Raw genomic sequence first — 19,441 nt, 5'->3', positions numbered from 1 at the left:
ATTTTGCTTATTCTGAAACTCTTTTTTTTTTTTTTTGTGGGGTTTCTGACCTCTGTGTCTCAGTCTCTGAGAAAAACGCAGGGTTACTCCTACGGACTAGAGTTTGTCTCTCTCTAATGCTATGGTCTGTATATAAAATGTCCTCCGTGGGCTCAAGGGTTGGAGGACTTGGTTCTCAGCCAGTGGCACTGTTCAGAGTTCGTTAGGATGTGGTGCCGAGCTGGAGGAAGAGGAACCAGACAACCAGACTGTGTAGACTACACCGAGGAGTCAGGGACAGCGCAGAGTCCAGCCTGCAGAGTGGCCCTGAGAGGACAGAGACAGCACCGTCCTCACTTGGGTCCTGGCAATGAAGGAGAGTCGCCCACCAGGAAGGCCTGTGTCATGCAGGCGGTGAGATGCCAGCAGGGCTCAACGCTCCCTCCTGAGTCAGAAGCCCAGTGGGGTGTGGATGGCCACCCAGGTGTTTCCTACTCCCTGAGTCTTGTGCACTGCCGACAGGGAGGTGCAGGTTTCGGCATGTAGGGTGTCATGTCAAGGGTGTCTCCTTGCATCCAAGTTTGTTGTGTTTGGTAGTGTCCCCTGCTCCAACAATCCCTGGGCCTTCTCAGCTTCCTGCTCTGGAGTCGGCTTCTCCCTGTGTGCATCTGGGCCCTCCCGCAGTTAGCGGGTAGCATATCATGGGGTGCACTGACTAGAAAGACAGGGTCCACAGGGTGTCCCGCCTATCATCTCTCTGAGTGTCGCCATCTCATGCTGTGATAGCCTTGCTCTGCTCTGCACACAGGCTCCTCCTGGGTGGCCTACAGGTCTCAAAGATCTTCAGGGAAGGGCCCTCAGGAAGATGCTGAAAGCCTGGGGCCTGGAGAACACCTCTCCACCTTCTATCAAAAGCAGACAGTTGGTGGGACCACCCGAACTCCCGGCACTCGCAAGGCTGAGGCAGGATTCTTTTTTTTTTTCTAAAAAATATTTATTTATTTATTTATTATGTATACAATATTCTGTCTGTGTGTGTGCCTGCAGGCCAGAAGAGGGCACCAGACCCCATTACAGATGGTTGTGAGTCACCATGTGGTTGCTGGGAATTGAACTCAGGACCTTTGGAAGAGCAGGCAATGCTCTTAACCACTGAGCCATCTCTCCAGCCCCTAAGGCAGGATTCTGAGCGTGGTCAGTCTGCACTACATAAAGAGACCCTGTCTGGCAGAGGTCTCCTCCCAAGAACAGGGCCTATTATGCAAGCACAATGAAATCATTGAACTACGACAGGCATGGTGGTTACGCCTTTAACCCCAGTAGTCAGGAGGCTGAAGCAGGAGGAGTTCCCTGAGTTAGAGGATAGCCTGGTCTACATGGAGAGTTCCAGGCCAGTCAGGGCCACATAGTAAGATCTAAATAAGTGAGACTCAAAACAGATTTAAAAAAAAAAAAAAAAGCAAACAAAACAAGTACTACCACACTGATCTGGCTCTTCCTTAGGGCCCTGAGGTGTCCCCCTCTCAGACTCCACATTTCCCTTCCCCCACTCCACACGCCCCTTCCTCCAGCCCCACACTGGGGGTTCTGCACACTGTGCCTCCAAAGCAGTTTCCTGTGAATCCTGGGAGGCCTCCCTGGAACAGTCACCCCAACACTTCCCTACAGAATCTGACCACTCAGTCTTCCTACCCCAAACCTTGTCAGTCTGTCCAGAATCCCCGTGTGGGGAGGCTGAGAAGTGCCTCTGGGTCAAGAATGAGCAACCTGAGGCTTTTCTGCTCAAAAGGGCTGAGGAAAAGTTTGTTCGGAGAGTTTGTTAGGATGTGGTGCCTAGCTGGAGGAAGAGGAACCAGACAACCAGACTCTGTAGACTACACCGAGGAGTCAGGGACACGGGAGAGCGCAGCCTGCAGAACCTCCCCAACAGAATCAAGCTTTGAGCACATTCCTGGAACTTAAGAACATGTGGGTGCCTCCCAGTGCGCTCACTCAGCCTGTGCTAGGGACACCAGGCAAGCCTGCCCCCCGGCCTTCACGGAGGTCCCTTCTGGCCCTGGGTTTGGGCAGTACCTCAACTTACAGACCACACAAATTCCAACAACTGCTGTTCAGAAATGAGTTTCTCAGAATGTTCGAACACGTCTTAGGGAGCTGCTGGGTGGTGCTGTCTCTTTCCATTCGAAACGTGTGGATGTACACTGGTGTGGAACCCCAGGAGAAAACCTCTTGTGAAAGCCACAGGTCTCCACACACCACCCTCTGAACTCTACCTTTTTTTTTTAAAACTGTATTTATTTTTATTTTTTGTGTATTAATGTTTTGCTTAAATATATGTCTGTTTACCATGTGTGTGCCTGGTGCCCATGGAGGTCAAAAGAGGGCACCAGATCACTTGGACCTGGAATTACAGGAGATTTGTCAGCCATGACATGGGTGCTGGGAATCAAACAGACATCTCCATACACCTTGTATCCACACGATGGGGCCAGGTGAGGGGGCACATACCCATAATCCTAGTACTTGGAAGGCTGAGACAGGAGGGCTGTGGTAAGTCTGAGGACAGCTTGGACTAGAGTGAGAACCTGTCTCAAAAAACAAAACAAAACAAAACCCTCCCTCCTCCCCTGCACAAATAAACAAGCCCAGAGTCCTAGTGGCCACTGGGAAGGGGCTTGTGGAAGTAGCTCCCAGCAGAGACATGAGAACCTGCACTGAAAACGCACAAGACGAGGCAAAGGCAAACAGTAGGGCATAGCTTGGGCCCTCTTAGCAGGCACCTAGGCACATTTCTGAGTAGCCTGGGGATCGGCACTGTGTCTGTTTCCCTAGAAGCGGAGGCACTGTGCTGGGGGTGGGCTGCACTTGTGGCGTTCACCCATCCCCACACACGCGATGAGAAAAGACTGTCTGCAAGGGCAAGGCCAGCAGAACGTCTGGTCGTGGTCATCAATTTACTAGATTAAGCGCTGTCTAGGAGTGGTGAGACATGCCTGTGTGTCTGGGAATGGGGTGTGTATGCTTCCAGAGGGACAGGGACTAGGAAAAAGGGGATTGCCCTGACTGTGGGCAGCCTAAATGGGTGGTGGAGGAAGCAGTATGTGCTAAGTGTGTGGGCCCTCTCTCTCTGAGAGTGCCCGGCTCCCATTATCTTTGACCTATAAATGCAGAACGAAGACCAGTATTTCAGGAGCTTCCAGGCCTTCAGAGCTGGGGCTGCTGGAGGGTCCGGAGTCTTGGCCTGGGCAGCTATGGTGTTCTCTGACTCTCCAGGGTGCACATGGCTGTGCTTGGACCCAGCCCCATAACATAAGCAATCCAGTAAACACTCTTTTATAATACATACACAGAGGCTACTAGATTTGTTCCTCTACAGGATGTTAACTGACGACCAGGATAAGGTGGCAGGGGCTACAGCAGCATCTTTTTTTTTTAAAATATTTATTTATTTATTATGTATACAATATTCTGTCTTGTGTGTATGTCTGCAGGCCAGAAGAGGGCACCAGACCTCATTAGAGATGGCTGTGAGCCACCATGTGGTTGCCAGGAATTGAACTCAGGACCGTTGGAAGAGCAGGCAATGCTTTTAACCACTGAGTCATCTCTCCAGCCCCCCTACAGCAGCATCTTAAAGGGGAATCAATACCTGTGGCAAGTGAACAGCAGAGTTAGACCAAGTACTCATCCCTCAGAATGACTGGCATTTTCTTTCCTGTTCGGCAGAAACGGTGAAACGATGACAACATGATGTGATTTGTGCACGGCAACCTGGGTCACAGACCCACAACGACAGCACAAAGCTGGGGTCTCAGTGAGGACAGGGAGGATGGCTATGCCGTGGTGGCCATCCTTACCTGAACAGGACTTGGCCCACATGCTAAGGGCACCTGGAAAACACATCATACTCATGCATGTCATGGCTCCTCTTGGTGGCCCATCCTTAGGAAGATGTCACAGTTTCACAGCACCACGAATGGCTTCCAAGGTTCCAGTGCGAAGGACACAGGCCTGGAAACAGCAGAATCAGGAGCGCCATGCCAGGGGGACCGCTCTGCAACTCGCTCCGCTACAGCAGCTTCCTCATACGCCGGTTATGCTTGTCCAGAGTCAGGGTGGCCTGGTCCACAGCCTCGGTGATGCCGTCCAGAGCTTCATCCTGGCGCTCGAGCTCTGCCTCAGTGTCCAGTGCCAGTCCCTTCAGCTTGCTCAGGATCTGGGAGAAGCACAAATGACAAGCATATGCACACTTCCGTCCTTCCCAACAGTGAAAGCCATGAGGACACAGCCTACAGAGCTGCTGCCTGGCTTGGCCTCCGCACTAGGCCTAATCCTGTGTACTGGCATTTCAAGTATATTTTAATAAATAAAGACTGCCTGAAGATCTGAGAGTAAAACAGTCCCACTAGTCAGCCTTACAGACCAGGTTATGGTAACACACACCTTTAATCCTAGTGGCCACACTAGTTGTCATAGAAACTGGGCGGTGCATGCCTTTAATACCAGCCCTAGAGAGTATTACAAAATGGGAGGAAACAGCTCTCAGATACGCAGTCTTCTGAGATTCCAGGAGGCAGCATCACCATTTTGGACTGAGGTCGAGGTAAGAGCCAGTGGCTGGCTGTTTTGCTTTTCAGATCTTCAGGCTGAACCCCAATTTCTGACCCTGAGTTTTTCTTAATCGTGCTTCAACCCTGCTGTCCCCGGATGTAGCTGCCCGCCATCATCAAGTGTGCACGGCCATCCCCAGAAGGCGCTGAGTGAAACCACTGCGGACCTGGGCTAACCGAGTCACGAGGCTGCATGGTTCCCACTGTCAGACAAACGGGAATAAACTCTGAGCTCAGTACAGCAGTGTGCTGGTCATGCTACAGCTGTGTGTGTGCTCACAGCTCTCAGGCCAGCAAGGGACGCAAGCATTCAGACCCGTGTAAATTACCAGATGTTAGTAATGGTGAAGTCCCCTCACTAGGCTCCCCCTAAAATGCATCCTCATCATTAAATGACAAATGCCTCTAATTTAATAGGCTACACACAACACAAGGTCACTTTAAAAATGTAAGGCTGGCCATATTTACCCCAGTGCAGAGATCATCGAGGGCCTGAGAACAGGTATGTGTGTCCGTGGGACCACTGCAGGCCAGAGAGGTCAAGGAGACCCACCTCCCCTTAGCTGCCCACATTCACATCTGTGGTCTGCGTCATACTCCAGGCAGTTTTATTTTACCGCAGTCCCGAGCTCCTCACACTGTGGTTACTCTATGTTCTCACGAAGCTGGGTTAAGCAGCTAATATTCCCCAAGCTGACAGCAGAAAGGAAAGCACACTAAAAGAAAACAGCGCCCACCACTTGTGATGACTGTGAACACCTTCTTTTGGGGAAAGAAGTGGGCCACGGAAGAGGAATTGAGGAACCTGAGTCATCGGGACATCTTGGTCACAATCACTGTCTCCCCACAGCTGTTTATAACAGGGATGGGCTGAGTAGGGACTTCAGAGGCCCCTAACGTCTGTCTAGTGACCTTCCCTGACCTCTACCTGATGACGTACGAGAGTGTCCTAGGAGGGTCTGGCCCGGCTACCACACACCTCTGGTGGTCCAAACTGCTCTATCGGCACCAACTGGTGCCCCCAGTCACACACTGAGTGCTCAGTTCCAGTTCACAAAGGCACCCTTACTCACAGGCTGGCCTTTCCACCAGTGTGGCGACCTGGCCAAACTGTGCCTTTGACTAACAACATACAACACAAGCAGGAGAAGCCAGGACAGTAAGCCTAAGTTCTTTCCTGACAGCTTCAGTCACATAAGCCATCTGCACAATAAACTGCAAACTTGAAAGACCTGTGATGGGGCCACCAGTGGGTCTCGGGAGCTCCTCTAAAGTCAGACACAGAGACTGTGACAGTGGGACAGCCCATGTCTCCATGAACACTGCTATCACAAGACAGAGCACGCTGCCTGCAGTTCTAGGTCTCTCCCCTAGAAGCCAGCTCGAGCTCTGAAAACACGCTGTGGGGTTGGCCCTGGAGATGGGCGGTGACACCATACAGTGGGCCTTTTCCATCTCCTACACTTGTGACCTCACCTAGTGGACACCAGACAGCAAAGGAAAACGAGGAAATGAGTCCCCTAACACCCATCCCACCCCTCTCTCTCGTCAATCGTCCTCTCTCACCTGCCTGCCACTTATGTCATCTGACAAGGCCCCCCACTGCCTCCAACGGTCAAGCCATACACAATCCCGGGCCATGCTTCTCTACAAATTCTGAGTCTGTGTGCACGTGGGTCCATAAGAGCACATGTCTTTCCAGAGGTATAAATATACTGTGATGTGTTGATAGCACGACTCTTGGCTAGCGCCCTGTCCTGAAGGTGTACGCGCCATGGTCTGAAATAGAAATGCTTTAGACTATGGCTTCTTTTAAACCTGGACCAAGGTCCTGGCAGAACTCTGGGCACCACAGCTTCTAGCCAGTCATGTGTGGGTCCTGTAGCCTCTTGGCCACAGCTCACTTAGTAGACAGACAGCTTGTCTTGTTTGTGTCTAAGAAGAACGGTGCTTGCACGAAAGAAGAGAAGGGGGTAAGAAAATGAAAGCTGCCCATGACTCAAAGTGTTACTCATCACATTAGACGGCAGGTTGGTATCCTCCCCCCCAACCCCAAATCTGCATCTTTCTGAGCTGATGTGACACCACTGCAGAACGCTACACCTGAGCTCTCGGGACAGGCCACATCAAAACGCAGGCAAGGAGGGGCACACCTGCAAGATCAGGAGTTCAAGACCAGTCCCAGTGACACACGGAGTTTGAGTCCAGCCTTCATTATACAAAACCCTATCTCAAAACAACAAAAATAAAACATAAAACCTCCAAAATGTGGGTAGAGTGTTAGCTACTGTCCGAGATCACTTCGAGCATGTGTCAAGGGCACACACACAACAGGTGAATTTCACGCTTAGACTAGTCCCAGTCCGAGGCTGTCTCACGTCTGAGAAATATTTCAAAATCCTAAATAATTCAAAACCAGTATGGTCCTGAGTGCTTCAGAGAAAGAACGTTCAGCCCATGTGAGCTGGATTTTATTACTACATCCACATGCTTGCGTGAAAACTAAAAATACACGATCAAAGCACACTTCCAATTTGTTTCCTGTTGTTTACTTTTTCATTCTCTAGTTATTCTAAACAAAAGCTTGAACTGTGTGCCCCCTGCCATGCAACTCACAGAACTTAATTTCAGAAAGTGTTCAGTTTTTTTTTTTGTTTTATCTCAAACTTTTTAAAAATAAGGTCCAGAAAAGCTGTGCACTGGCCATGAGCATTGGCGCTCACTGGATCCAGACTGAGCCAGCTTACAAGAGACATAATCACTAGCTTGGCATTAACTGCCACAGGGGGATGACTGAGTCACAGCACCAGGGCACTGTGAGAAATCACACGTCCCTGGAAACAGAGCAAGGATCTATCTGCCTCATGGGGGCCTGTCCGGGATGCTGGGCTGCAGGACCCACCCAGCCCTCACAGCCCGCAGTGCCATAAAGCTGCAGCGCAGGAAGAAGCAATGCATTCTTAAATGACCACAATTTGAGGTGTGAAAAGTGAATACACCCAAAATATACTTCAAAAAGTAAACAAACAAAAGTCATGATTGGTTAAGTATAGTACACACAACACAGAAGTCCCATATGTCAGTGTGAATGTCAGCCAGGACAAACATGAATGCTAGCTATACGAAACAGGATCAAGGGACACGGGACATTGTGTCCACAAAGATCACCTCTATGACAAGAGTCTGTGAAACAAACAAAATATCACCTCATTTCCAACTGCCATCTTCCTGAAAAGCTAGGTCGACTGTCCCTCGCCTGTGCACAGTGAAGCCGCAGCAAGAGAGGGGCGATGTGTGGGAAGAGGACGTAGTGCAGTTGAAGCTCAGCCCCCAGAATTACATAAACCGGGTGTGGTGGTGTCTGCCTGCAATCTCAGCACTTGGGAGGTAAAGTCGGAAGACCAGAAATTCAAGGTCATCTTGACTAGGCTATGAGACCTTCTCAAAGAAAAAAAACAAGAAAAAAAAATCAGTGAAGTCAGTGAAACTGTGTAGTCTGTGACTTCTGCCTAATAGTCAAAGAATAAAGAATATTCACATGTAATAATCCGTGGCCCAAACAGCTGATTGCCTATCCAAGTTTCAGCATTTTATTGTACAAATACTCAAAATACAGGCTGGTTGCTATTTAATCTTTGATTTGGAAAAACTCTCACCATTTTTTAAGTCTTAAAAATAGAACTCATTCCAAATAGGCTGCTAAGACCCCTTGGCCTGTCTGCCAGAATGCACTTGGAATTAATTAATCCTGCCCATACTGAAAAGACATCCAGCAGCTACTAGGTCCGCAGACACAGAAAGTCACAGAGCTAACCTTCTAAGCACTAATACCGCTGGAATATTGGGAGCCTTTTTTCTTTAAGAGGGGGATTGAAGTAATTAAATAGTACCACGCACATTCCATATAACAGGGGATGGAAAGAATGGAGCTCATGAAGTCTGGCCAAACCTTAAAAACAGTTGTTCCCCCTGTGGCCCGGGATGACAAGCTGTCTAGTCATCAGCACACAATGCTGCCAGCCTCTGACATACCCAGGGGCCCCTTGATGGGCCCTCTCTGGCTGGGAGTCAAAGTCCAGGCTCAGATGGATGTTCCAACAAGTCCCTGCTATGCAGCAAACAAGACTGCCACTCTGTGCAGACTACCTAACCGTCAACCCGTGCAGGACAGGCAAGACATGTAAACATGGGCAGGCATGTGTCCAGGAGAGTTTGGGAAGTTGAGGGCTCTTCTCTCAGGGAAGCTATGGATGGAACACAACAATCAGCCATCAGCAGTCAGCGCCACTGTCCAAGAGTCCCATCAGCTCCTCCCAGTGTGTGTGGTGGGAGAAGGGAGTAATAGTTCAGGTGACTTCAGGCAGGAAGTAGAGAGGGACACAAAAAGATCAGGGAAGGAACAGACACCCCCTACCCTCACAACAAACACACAGACAGACACACACACACACACACACACACACACACACACACACACACAGAGCTGTGTCCCTAGGACAAACACAATTGCCGCTTTGCAAGGGGCTATTCCCAGGGAATCCTTGAGGAGGGCTCTCTAGCCTTACTGGCCTTGAAAGGCCCATGAGTCCTCAAGGCTGCCCTGGACAAGAGTTCAAAGCCCAGCGGTATGTGACGAGTGGTCTATCTGCACAACGCTGCCTGGACTGGAGACAAGCACACCAACACAGCCCTGGCTGGTAGCCAGGTCATACCAGGGACACCAGGGGAGCAGAGAGAGACCTCAGCCTCCTTGCCATTTCTACACTGTCCATAGTGACAGCACATTACGGAACCAGAGTTGATTGAGGCAGTTTCGATGCACTGACCGCATGGACGTGCCCACACACACTCTCCCAAGGGTCTTGGCCTCCTGATGTGGAGCTGAGCTGTCAAGACAGTCTAGCTTTCTGTGTGCCCACACATGCCGCAGCACACAGGCTGCTGTCTTCATATAGGCTCTCAGGAAAGATGCCCTGCTCCACCTTGTCAGAGGACTCCAGGATACAGGGTATGAATCTGAGCACCTACAGTTATTGTGAGCTGGGCTGTCTGCTCTCAACTCTTCTTACACTGACTCACCCAGAAACTGTGAATTTTCCTACGGTGAGAAATTAGCAACCATTTAAGAACAGAGCTGGGATAAATCAAGCTGTCTGCAACTCTGAACGGTTCTTCCAGTTGAGCCATTAGCATGCTGGGGAAAAGGTAAGGAGGGAAAGTTGGCTTTCACAACAGTGGAGCCCAAGGGGCTGCAGGAGCATGCTCTGCTGCAATCCATCACACGCAATGCTCACAGACCACCCTAGTCTCACGTCCCTGTGGCTGCATTCCTAGGGGCTCCTGGTGGTCTGGGGCTGGCAGGGAGGGTGGGTGTGAGGCTCTGCTCTCATAGTCTCCCCCATACCATGGTGTGTATGGGCTTGTTTGTGCCATTTCTGGGGGGACTTAGAGACAGCAGAGTAGCTGAGCGCAGGTCTTCAGGGGTCTGTGGGCCTTGAACCACTTCTGGCAGCCAGCTGCCAGGGACAAACAGCTGTTCTCACTTGAGGGTCAGCATGATGCCTGAGTCCACAGGTCCAAGGCTGACCCAGAACACTGCTACACAACTCATAGGTGACCTGCAAGTGAGTCAAATGTTTGCAGAAAGACAGATCTTTATTACACAAAACAGGAGACACAGGGAAGATGCACTGAGGCACGGCTCCCCGAATTCAGAGCAATACGAGGGCCTCGTACTGCTTCACAATGTGCCATCTGTCCTTACCCAAGCCTTCAGGTACGACCCTGCTGCAGGTACGACCCTGCTGGATGAAAGGGGACAGTGACAATCACCACACCCGACACGGTGAGTTAGTTATAAGGCAAGGGTGCAATACCTACACCTCCCATCTCAGTACGCACTGCCTTTGTGCTGCACACTGACAGACAGACAACATGCCTGTTCATCCCTTATTTGTCTGACAGGAGTCAATGGCATCAAAACTCAAGAGCTGCTCCCAGCCCAGACCAAAGCTATTTCGTACTTGCTACCTACTGTGAACAGCTACAGAGGAGTCTCTGGAGAGATCACAGAAGGCAATGCAGGGCTCCAGTGGACTACTGCCAACACCCTACCTGAGCACCACAGCCGAGACTATGGGGAAGAGCACGTGCAGCCTTGAATCTGGGGGCCGCTCCCCACCAGCAACAGTCGCTCCTCAGCGGTGTCCCCTCTAACTCAGCTCAACTCTGGTATCTACTGCTTAGAGAGGCTGGGGCTCAGTCCCCACTATGTCCCCACTCCAGGGCACAGGTAAGCTCTCCCCTGATGACCAGCAGTATGTCAGAGTTCCTGCAACCCCTCCTTGGCTTGTTCAAGCGGTTCACAGAACTTAGAGAACACTAGCTTAGGTTGACTGTTCATCATGACACAGAGATGCAGGAGGCCAGGTATGGGTACAGGGCGGGGCTTCCATGCCTTCTGTGGGCACTCACCCTTAGGTCCTCCAATTGTTCGGCTGTCGGGAAGATGTCTGAAAACGTCTCTAGGATTTATGGGGGTTTCATTATATGGGGGTGGGTGGTCAAACCACTGGCCATTGGTGATACACTCAACCTTCGGCCCTTCTTCTGAGGTAAGGCTGAGGGTCTTCACATCCAGTTTTGCCCCGGTTTTTCGGTAACCAGCCCCACCCTGAAGTTACTCTGGTGGCTGTGGCTACTGGCCAGCAGAGGGATCATTAGCATGGGAAAATACTTGACTTTTGGATTCCCAGGACTTTAGGAGTGAAGCAGAGTATTCCACGCTTCAGTGACTTTCTCCAGCATACATCATATGCCAGGGAACGAATCTCATTAAATGTACAGTGACTGAAATAATAAGTTTCTTCTCCGACCACAGAGGAATCAAAGTAGAAATTTGGAAAGTCAAAACACTCATACATATACACAAATTAAACAGCAGCCCCGAAACAGCCAATGAAAGGAAATTAGTAAATTCTTAGAGACAAATGAAAATGAAAACACAGGAAACAAACTGAATCCATATGGGACGGATCGCAGAGTGCAGGGGACTTGACGTGAGGAACTCCATGACGTACCACGTTAATAGCACAGTTGGAAAGACCGTCCACCCAACAAAGGAAGGGCATCAACAAGAGCCAGCATGTCCTCCTGGTTAAATGCTCGGACACAGAACAGAGGACCTTCTTCTAGAGGATGCATAGCATCTACCAACAGAGCACCCACACCCTCAAGGTCAAAAGAGTTAAGAAAAGGGCCGCAGAGATGGTGCAGTGGTTAAGAACATTGACTCTTCTTCCATAGGACCTGGGTTCAATTCCCAAAACCCACAGGTCAGCTCACAACTGTCTCTAATTCCAATTCTAGGGGGTCATACGCCCTCTTCTGGCTTCTGAGGGTATCGGGCATGCATGTGGCACCACAGACATATGTGGGCGAACACATACACATACACAAAATAAAAATAAGAATTTATAAATGGTGAAGCAAGCAAGAAAAAAAATGTAACAGTCTTGGGAAGGCAGCACTGAGATGACTCCCGTGTGCGGAGGGTCTTGTCTGACTGCAGAAAACCTAAGACTCAGCTACAAAAGTGAACAGGCTGGGCAAAGAATTCAGCACAGGACCAAAGTAGCACAAACCCGTAGCTGTCTATTGCAGCAGCAAAGGACTGGGAAAGGAAGCTGAGAAAATCATTCTGCTTACGATAGAATCCTAGAGAATGAAACAGCAGGCTAGTACAAGAGGGGAGAGGTGCACTGACTGAAGTTAGAGACTGAAACAAACAGAAAGATTCCCTAGGTGCCGGGCCAGAAGGCTTCAGGCTGTCCTGGCCACGGAACCTCCCAAAGTGACCCGGTGCAGGCATGGTCAAAATGCAAGTTGCAGTTTGTAAACCAAAATGGAAAGGCTAAACTTCATACTCTTGTGGAAGGGACCTAGAATAGTCAAAGCAATTCTCACAGAGTGGGAGATGGATGTGCGGTATACACGTGTAATCCCAGCACTTGGGAGACTGGAGGCTCGGGAGTTCAAAGCCAATATCGGCTACATAATGAGTGTGAAGGCAGTCTGGGCTATATGAAACCCTGCCTCAAAAACTAAAATATAAATGAGAGAAGCATGACATACTTAGCAATTTTACTAAGGAGCTATAGTAATCAAAACACTGACCATAGACCAGAATAAAGAATAAAAAGAGTGAGAAACCCATCCTTCTATGGCTAATGGACTTTGACAGGGCCTCACAATAACTCAAAGTGGGAAAATGGTTCACTGGCGACACTCAGCGCCTCCTTTCACTACAAACTGTTCAAGGCATGGACCCTGAACTCAGGCTGGCAGACAAGTGGGTCCTCCTGGGCTCCATCCTTACAGGCTATGTGTGACCCTTGCCCATGAGACCTGCAGCACATGTGAGGGTCATCATTGGTACATGGTCCTGTCTGAAGAAGACACATGGTCTCAGTGTGCAGACAGTGTGGGTGCAGAAGTCAAGTCAGTGATGCTCTGGCCAAGGAAAACAGGCTGAGGTGAGGAGCACTGAAGACCATGAGCCATGCTCCACATTTGCTCAAACGGAATTAAAAGGCAGAGATAGCAGACATGAATTTCTTTTTCTTTCTTTTTTTTTTTTTTTAGTTTTTCGAGACAGGGTTTCTCTGTAGCTTTGGAGCCTGTCCTGGCACTAGCTCTTGTAGACCAGGATGGCCTCGAACTCACAGAGATCCACCTGCCTCTGCCTCCCGAGTGCTGGGATTAAAGGCATGCACCACCACCGCCCGGCCAGACATGAATTTCTTTAATTTTTTATTATATTTATTTTTGGAGGTTTTTGTGTATACACACATGCATGTGGTGGTGAGAGGACAATTTGTTCTTAATTTGTCACTTTTGTTTTGTTTTGAGACAGGGTCACACTGTGGAGTCCTAGTTGGCCTGTGCAGATTAGGTTTCTTCGATCTCACAGAGATTCTCCTGCCTCTGTCTCCTGATTTCTGGGGATTAAAAACATGTACCACCATTCCTGGCATAGAATAACTTGTGAGACTTAGTTTTCTCCTTCTTCCACGTAGGTCCTAAGGGTCAAACTTGGGCCATCAGGCTTGGTAAAATGCCTTTACCCCGAGTCACTTCACTGGCCCACAAATTCCTTGAAGTGGGTTATATAACCAATAGAGAACCACAGCTTCTTTCCAGAAATCTACAGCTAACTATATGGGCATGTACAGGTGCATGTGGAGCTGGGGTACAGGGAGCAGGCGGGGGACTCTAAAGATAAAACATCAAGCTGCAAGACCAACATGCAGGGCAGCCTCTGCTGCTGTGTGAGGAGCCCACCACCCCTGCTGAGCATGACACGAGCTCTTACACCCAGGGGCTTCCTTTCTCTGCCGCAGTCTGTTGTCAGGCTAGGCATCATTCTACCTACACTCCACCACACCTCATCACCCTGATCTCTACTGTAGCTTCCCAGTAAAAGGGTAAGTGAGAAGAAGAACCTCTCAACTCAGGTCAGGACACAGAAACAGAGACAAGAAGACCCTGCACGAACGTGGAGAGCCCTGCTTTGGGAGAGCAATCTTCATTTTCTGTTTTATCATTTGTCAGTCCATCACCACCACCAATGCGTGGCTCTGCAGAGCCTTTGAACCAAGTGCAGCCACAGTTCTGAGGAGGAGCAGACACTGCCAGTTGTCAGTTGAGGGGCTTTGCCAAGTCAACCAGGGGATTGGTTTCCTTCTGGCCTCCTGGGCTCTTTCTCCCCTAGCCGCAGTGACGCGGCAGCTGGTGGCCACAGACCGCGCACCCACTCAGCCCACTCCCGCCCCTGTGTAATCCTGGCCACCTCCCCATTAGCATCCCCAACTGCAATTTAAATCACCAGGACACATCTCAACATAATGGCTTTAATAGCATCTGCAACCAAAACCACAGCTGGATGGAGGAGGATTTCTTGCATTTTTGTTTTCCCCAGAATTTAACTCATTCCTACTTGTGCGTGAGCTTTAACTGTACAGCTAGGAATTCCTCTCTAAATATGAAACATGTGTTTTACCTTCAAAAGACCATTTCATGTAAAGCTAGGCTGCATCCCCTGACAGGTACAGAGTTCCCACCTGCCCAGTCTGGCATCATAGACCCCCTTGCAGCACCACTGATCTCAGTGTCCCAACACTAAGACCTCTATACATAATACCCAGTGTTGCCAACACGGACCACTTCAGGACCTCTAGGTACTGCCACAGACAGGCACTGTGGAGTCCTACTCCATCCCTGGCCTGGGCTATGTTCATCCTGACATCTTCCCATCTGACCCTCAACTTCAGGATGAAGGCAGACAGATGTGATGCTCACAAACAGGAGGGGTCTCTCGACTACATGACCATCATTGCAGTTAACACACTGTGGGGCTCAGATGTTATCATAAAGGTTGGCATGAGGCACCCTCAGATGCAGCCTCCTGAGGCCAATGCATTCTTGCCCAAGCTCTCAGGAGAGTCCTCGGTGGAAACTCAGAGATGTGGGCCTTGACATACCAGGCTTTCTCAAAATCTCATACAAGCAAGACCACACCCAGAAGGTCTTGAAGACAGTATGACTAGTGATCTACGGAAGATGCTGGTCACAGCTGGCAGTGTGCCTGGGTCATGCTTAAACATAAACACTGGACCATGAGAAAAGGAACAGGGGTCTATGGTTAAAGTATATCATAGAAAAGATGACTTCCCCCACCTCCCCAAAGAGGAAGCTGCTGAGCTCAAGAGAAGTCTGTGCCTATGCAGACACATAACTGAGGTTTACTGAATGGCTGTTCACACTCATCTCTCAGACAGACAGTGCTCTGCTTACGGATGCCTGCTCCCCACCAAACAGAACCTGTATTTACCAACGACTCCCACAGATGAGGGGCAGAGTGGTTACCATCTTGAATGCAGCTACAGGTCCTGATTAGAACAGACAGGCCTCATGGCAGGTCCAGGGCAGTGTCAACACTGACTCGGCATTTTAATCATGTTTTTTTTAAAGATTTATTTAGCTTTACTTTATGTGTATGACTCTTGTCTATATGTATGCATGTCCACTGTGCAAGCAGTACCCACAGAGACCAGGAGGAGGCAGTCCAGATGGCTGTGAGCCACCATGTGGTTTCTGGAAACCAAACCCAAAAAGCAAATACTCTTAATTGTTAAGCTGTCTCTCCAGCCTCCACTTTTCATTTTCTAAATCAATAGGATTACATTTATCCATCATGCGTGTATTCATGCATGAACGTACGTTTATACATATGCATACACGCAACTTATGATCCTACTGCCTCATCCTCATCCTCCTGATTTCTTAACAGCTCTTATCTGTCTGTTGCTTTTTGTTGTTTTGTTTTTAGAAAGTCTTTCTCAGTCTTCCTCAGAGAAACCCATCCCACCGTAACAGCTCTCTTATCTTCTAAGGACAGAGATTGAAATATCTGTAAGGAAAATGACATGCTGATGGGGTGCTTCTTCCAGAATCAGGAAAGGCAACCACACTGTCCAGGGTCACCGTAAAGAGGTAAATGTCAAGTATTTGTGTGGAATATTTAACTTTTAACCATCTGAGGAAAAGCAGAAAACTTCTTCCAGAACCTAATGTTGAATACGAGAGATATGAGCAAGCTAATTTACCCTTAACTGGACATACATGGTTCTAGAGGAGAACATGTGTTCATGTGCAGCACACAACATACAGTACCTATATACCATAAACACATGTACACAGAGCACATGCATACTGCACAGTCATACGTAAGTAGACAGAGTACACACATACTGTGCAGAACGGGCATAGCATACATACAGTTCACACACATGCACATACATATACAATGGGAGGCAATTGTACGTGCAGAGAGTGTGCACACTGTGAGTTTGTATGGCATGAAACTGGAGAGTTTGGACGGCAGCTGCATTCCTGTCTTTCTCCAACTACAAAAACATAGTAAAGCCTGGGAACAAGCGGATCCTTTTAGAGCGGTGGTTCTCAATCTTCCTAATGCTGCGATCCTTTAATGCAGTTCTTCATGTTGTGGTGACCCCCACCCATAACATTATTTTCGTGGCTACTTCATAACTGTAATTTTGTTACTGTTATGAATTGTAATGTGAATATCTGTTTTTTCCGATGGTCTTAGGTGACCCCCATGAAACCTCCCCAAAGGAGTTGAGACCCACAGATTGAGAACCACTGTCTTAGTTAAAGGCATGCATAATCCAACAAGGGCCTGTCTTCAGGCAGGAGAGGGATGAGGCTCAGGCAGTAAGGACAGAGATGCTGAACTGGTCCACTGAGGCAGTAGGGACCCTCTACCTGTGTCAGCTCCTGGGCTTCCCCCTCAGAGAGTAGTGGCCAGTTCCTCTGCAGTTGCAGCTGCTCGCCTTCCTGGCCTCCCATGGGCAGCTCTCGGGGCGGAGTGCAGCCCATCAGTCTGGAAGCTGGAACGGAAAGCTGAGGTCAGTGGTGAAAACTGTCGGAAGGCGCAAACCACACACAAGCATTCAGCAGCTCACAGAGGGGCATTTAAGACTGCCACAGGCTTTGGCCTGAGGAGCACATCTGAGTGTCCATATGGGTACGGATGCGCCTTGGCGGCTGGGCCTCTACTGAGCTGAATGCTTCACATCAAGGTGAGATGGCAACACTGTAAACACCCAGGGCTAATTCTGAAAGTATCTCTTGAGAGAAGGACCTTTGATTCACATGTACAAATTTTAAAGATGTGGCATATAAAACACAAGATCTGTTGAACCTTGGTGAAACATACATATAACACATCACCAGGAAATGTGGGGACAGTTGAGCTATTTCACAGAACACTGCGGTTCCAGAAAGCACAGGAAATGGCCAGCTATTGGAGCCAAGTGGAGCTACACGTACAAGCCTGCCCCACTCCAGTCTTAGTGAGTCAGAGCCACCCATCCTGTGGTCAGGCAGGCCTCAGCTCAATGGGGCAGCTCTGCAGCTCACACAGATCAACACACACCTGTGTGTTGGATAATCTCTGCACCCGATAGGACGGCTGGCAGTAATGGTGTAACTGGCGTGACACCGTGTGGCTCCTGGCGGCTGCCATGGGCACCTGTTCTTTATGTAGAGAGCAACTCCAGCCACAAACCCAGAGCTTCCTGGCCCAGATAAGGTCTGAGACTGAGGTCTGCTCTTTGCTCTTCCCTACAATAGGGGGTGCCTGGGCACAGGGCAGGGGGGCATGGGGGCAGAGAAGAGGGGCACAGGGCAGCAGCCAGGAGCATTTACTAGGCTGGGAGGAAATGGGGAGAGCAGTCTGACAAGCAGCCTGAAAAGCAGTGGCTTTTCCACATCTCTAAGCTAGACAAGGGAGAGCAGCCTGGAGCTCTCTCCACACAAGGAAAGGAGGCACAGCTCGGGGGCGCTCGGTGGGCTGAGGGCAGGAACCAAAAGGATCAGTCACTGAGACATGCCTTTCTTCCCCAGGAGAGAGACTAGGGGCTCCTAGCTCAGCACAGAGTTCCCTTCCTCTGTGTTGCTTCCAACTGTCTGACAGGCAAGCCTCCTGAGAGAGGCAGGAGCAGCAAGAAGTGGCCACACCCTCAGGAGGAAGGCAGGCAGGGTGAGGTCAGGCCCACAGGACTATAGGCGAAGAGGTGAACACCCTTTTCAGCTCACCCACACTGCACACTTTAGGGTGTGTAAATCTAATCTACCAAATAGCAGAGTTAGGGCCCAACACTGGGACAGTGGTTTTCCTACTATATTCCTTTTTTTACTTTTTTCTTCTTTTTCAAGACAGGAAGGGTTTCTCTGTGTAGATCAGGCTAGCCTTGAACTCAGAGATTCGCCTGCCTCTGCCTTCTGAGTGCTGGGATTAAAGGCATGCACTACCACGGCGTAGCCCCTACTACATTAAAAAAATAAAAAAAAATAAAAACAAAAACAAAACAGCAACAACCCAAATTGATTATAAACTTGTGTTTGCCAGGAGTTAATAATGCGGTGGTGGTAGCTACGAGCCTCCCCGCCACTTCCCAGGGCTCACAGCTGAGCTCCTCTGTCCATGGGAATTCTTGGCCAGTACAGCCACTACTTTACAGCGAGTGGACACAGCTAACCGGGCTGAGGCTGGGAAGAGCAGAAAAGGTGTGTGAGCAATCATCAGCCTGAAAAGATAGTGGTAGGTAGGCTTGGGGTGGGAGCCCAGTACAAAGAGGGCTCTTCCGGGTAGGTGAGGGGGCAAAGAAGCCCACTGCCTGTACTTGGGGTCCCTCTGCCTTGTGCCGAACAGCTCGTGTATCTGGGGCATGGTGATCCTCTCCGCCTGGTCTGTAATTAGCGGTGTACACTGTGACGTCACACTGCAGTCTCAGTGCTCCCATGCTGCTGAGGCCTTTCCCCAGAGCCGCTGACCATGGCTACCACACTTCAAGCTACGGGAGACTCTGACTGAAGGAGACCAGACTGGCTGAAGACTCCCCAGTGACTGAAACCTCAGGGCTGATGCTGACTGACTGGACTTCAATAGCTTCAATAATCAGGGCTTCACCAAGCAGAAAGCTGAAGCAGGACTCTCCTAATGGATGCTACTAATGACCCACAGGCACATGGAGTCTGGGATGCTTTCCATGAGCTGTGGGGTCAGCTGGGACCCATCAGAGCCGCAGAACTCTGCCACCTCCAAGGCTGACCGCTGCTGTTCTGAAACATCTGAGAAGAATTACTGTGGCTCTGGACAGGACGATTCCTACCTCTTCCGTCACTACCGATCTGTTTAATACAAGCAGCAGAAATGGCTCCTGCAGAGAGGAGGACTGCAGGGACAAAGAGGCCTAAGATAGTCT

At 49.7% G+C, this 19,441-nt stretch overlaps 1 protein-coding gene across 2 annotated transcripts in view; it reads right to left on the bottom strand.

Moving 5' to 3' along the window:
* Window positions 1-3,458: 3,458 nt before the first annotated feature.
* Snap47 (synaptosome associated protein 47) overlaps window positions 3,459-19,441 on the bottom strand; it is a 46,521-nt gene continuing 30,538 nt past the window's right edge. For both annotated transcript variants that reach the window (XM_041664588.1, XM_041664589.1), the window contains exons 4-5: window positions 16,938-17,062; window positions 3,459-4,195 (exon numbers count right to left, since the gene is read on the bottom strand). In XM_041664588.1, coding sequence (XP_041520522.1) covers window positions 4,049-4,195; window positions 16,938-17,062 — 272 coding nt within the window. In that variant the 3' untranslated portion in view covers window positions 3,459-4,048. The remainder of the gene's footprint in view (window positions 4,196-16,937; window positions 17,063-19,441) is intronic.

This window comes from Microtus oregoni, unplaced genomic scaffold, assembly GCF_018167655.1.
Source record: "Microtus oregoni isolate MIOR12 unplaced genomic scaffold, Mior012 000015F_ref0000493, whole genome shotgun sequence".
In the NCBI taxonomy this organism is placed as follows: domain Eukaryota; kingdom Metazoa; phylum Chordata; class Mammalia; order Rodentia; family Cricetidae; genus Microtus; species Microtus oregoni.
The sequence above is the reverse complement of the archived record's forward strand: the minus strand, read 5'-3'. Positions and strand labels throughout refer to the sequence as shown.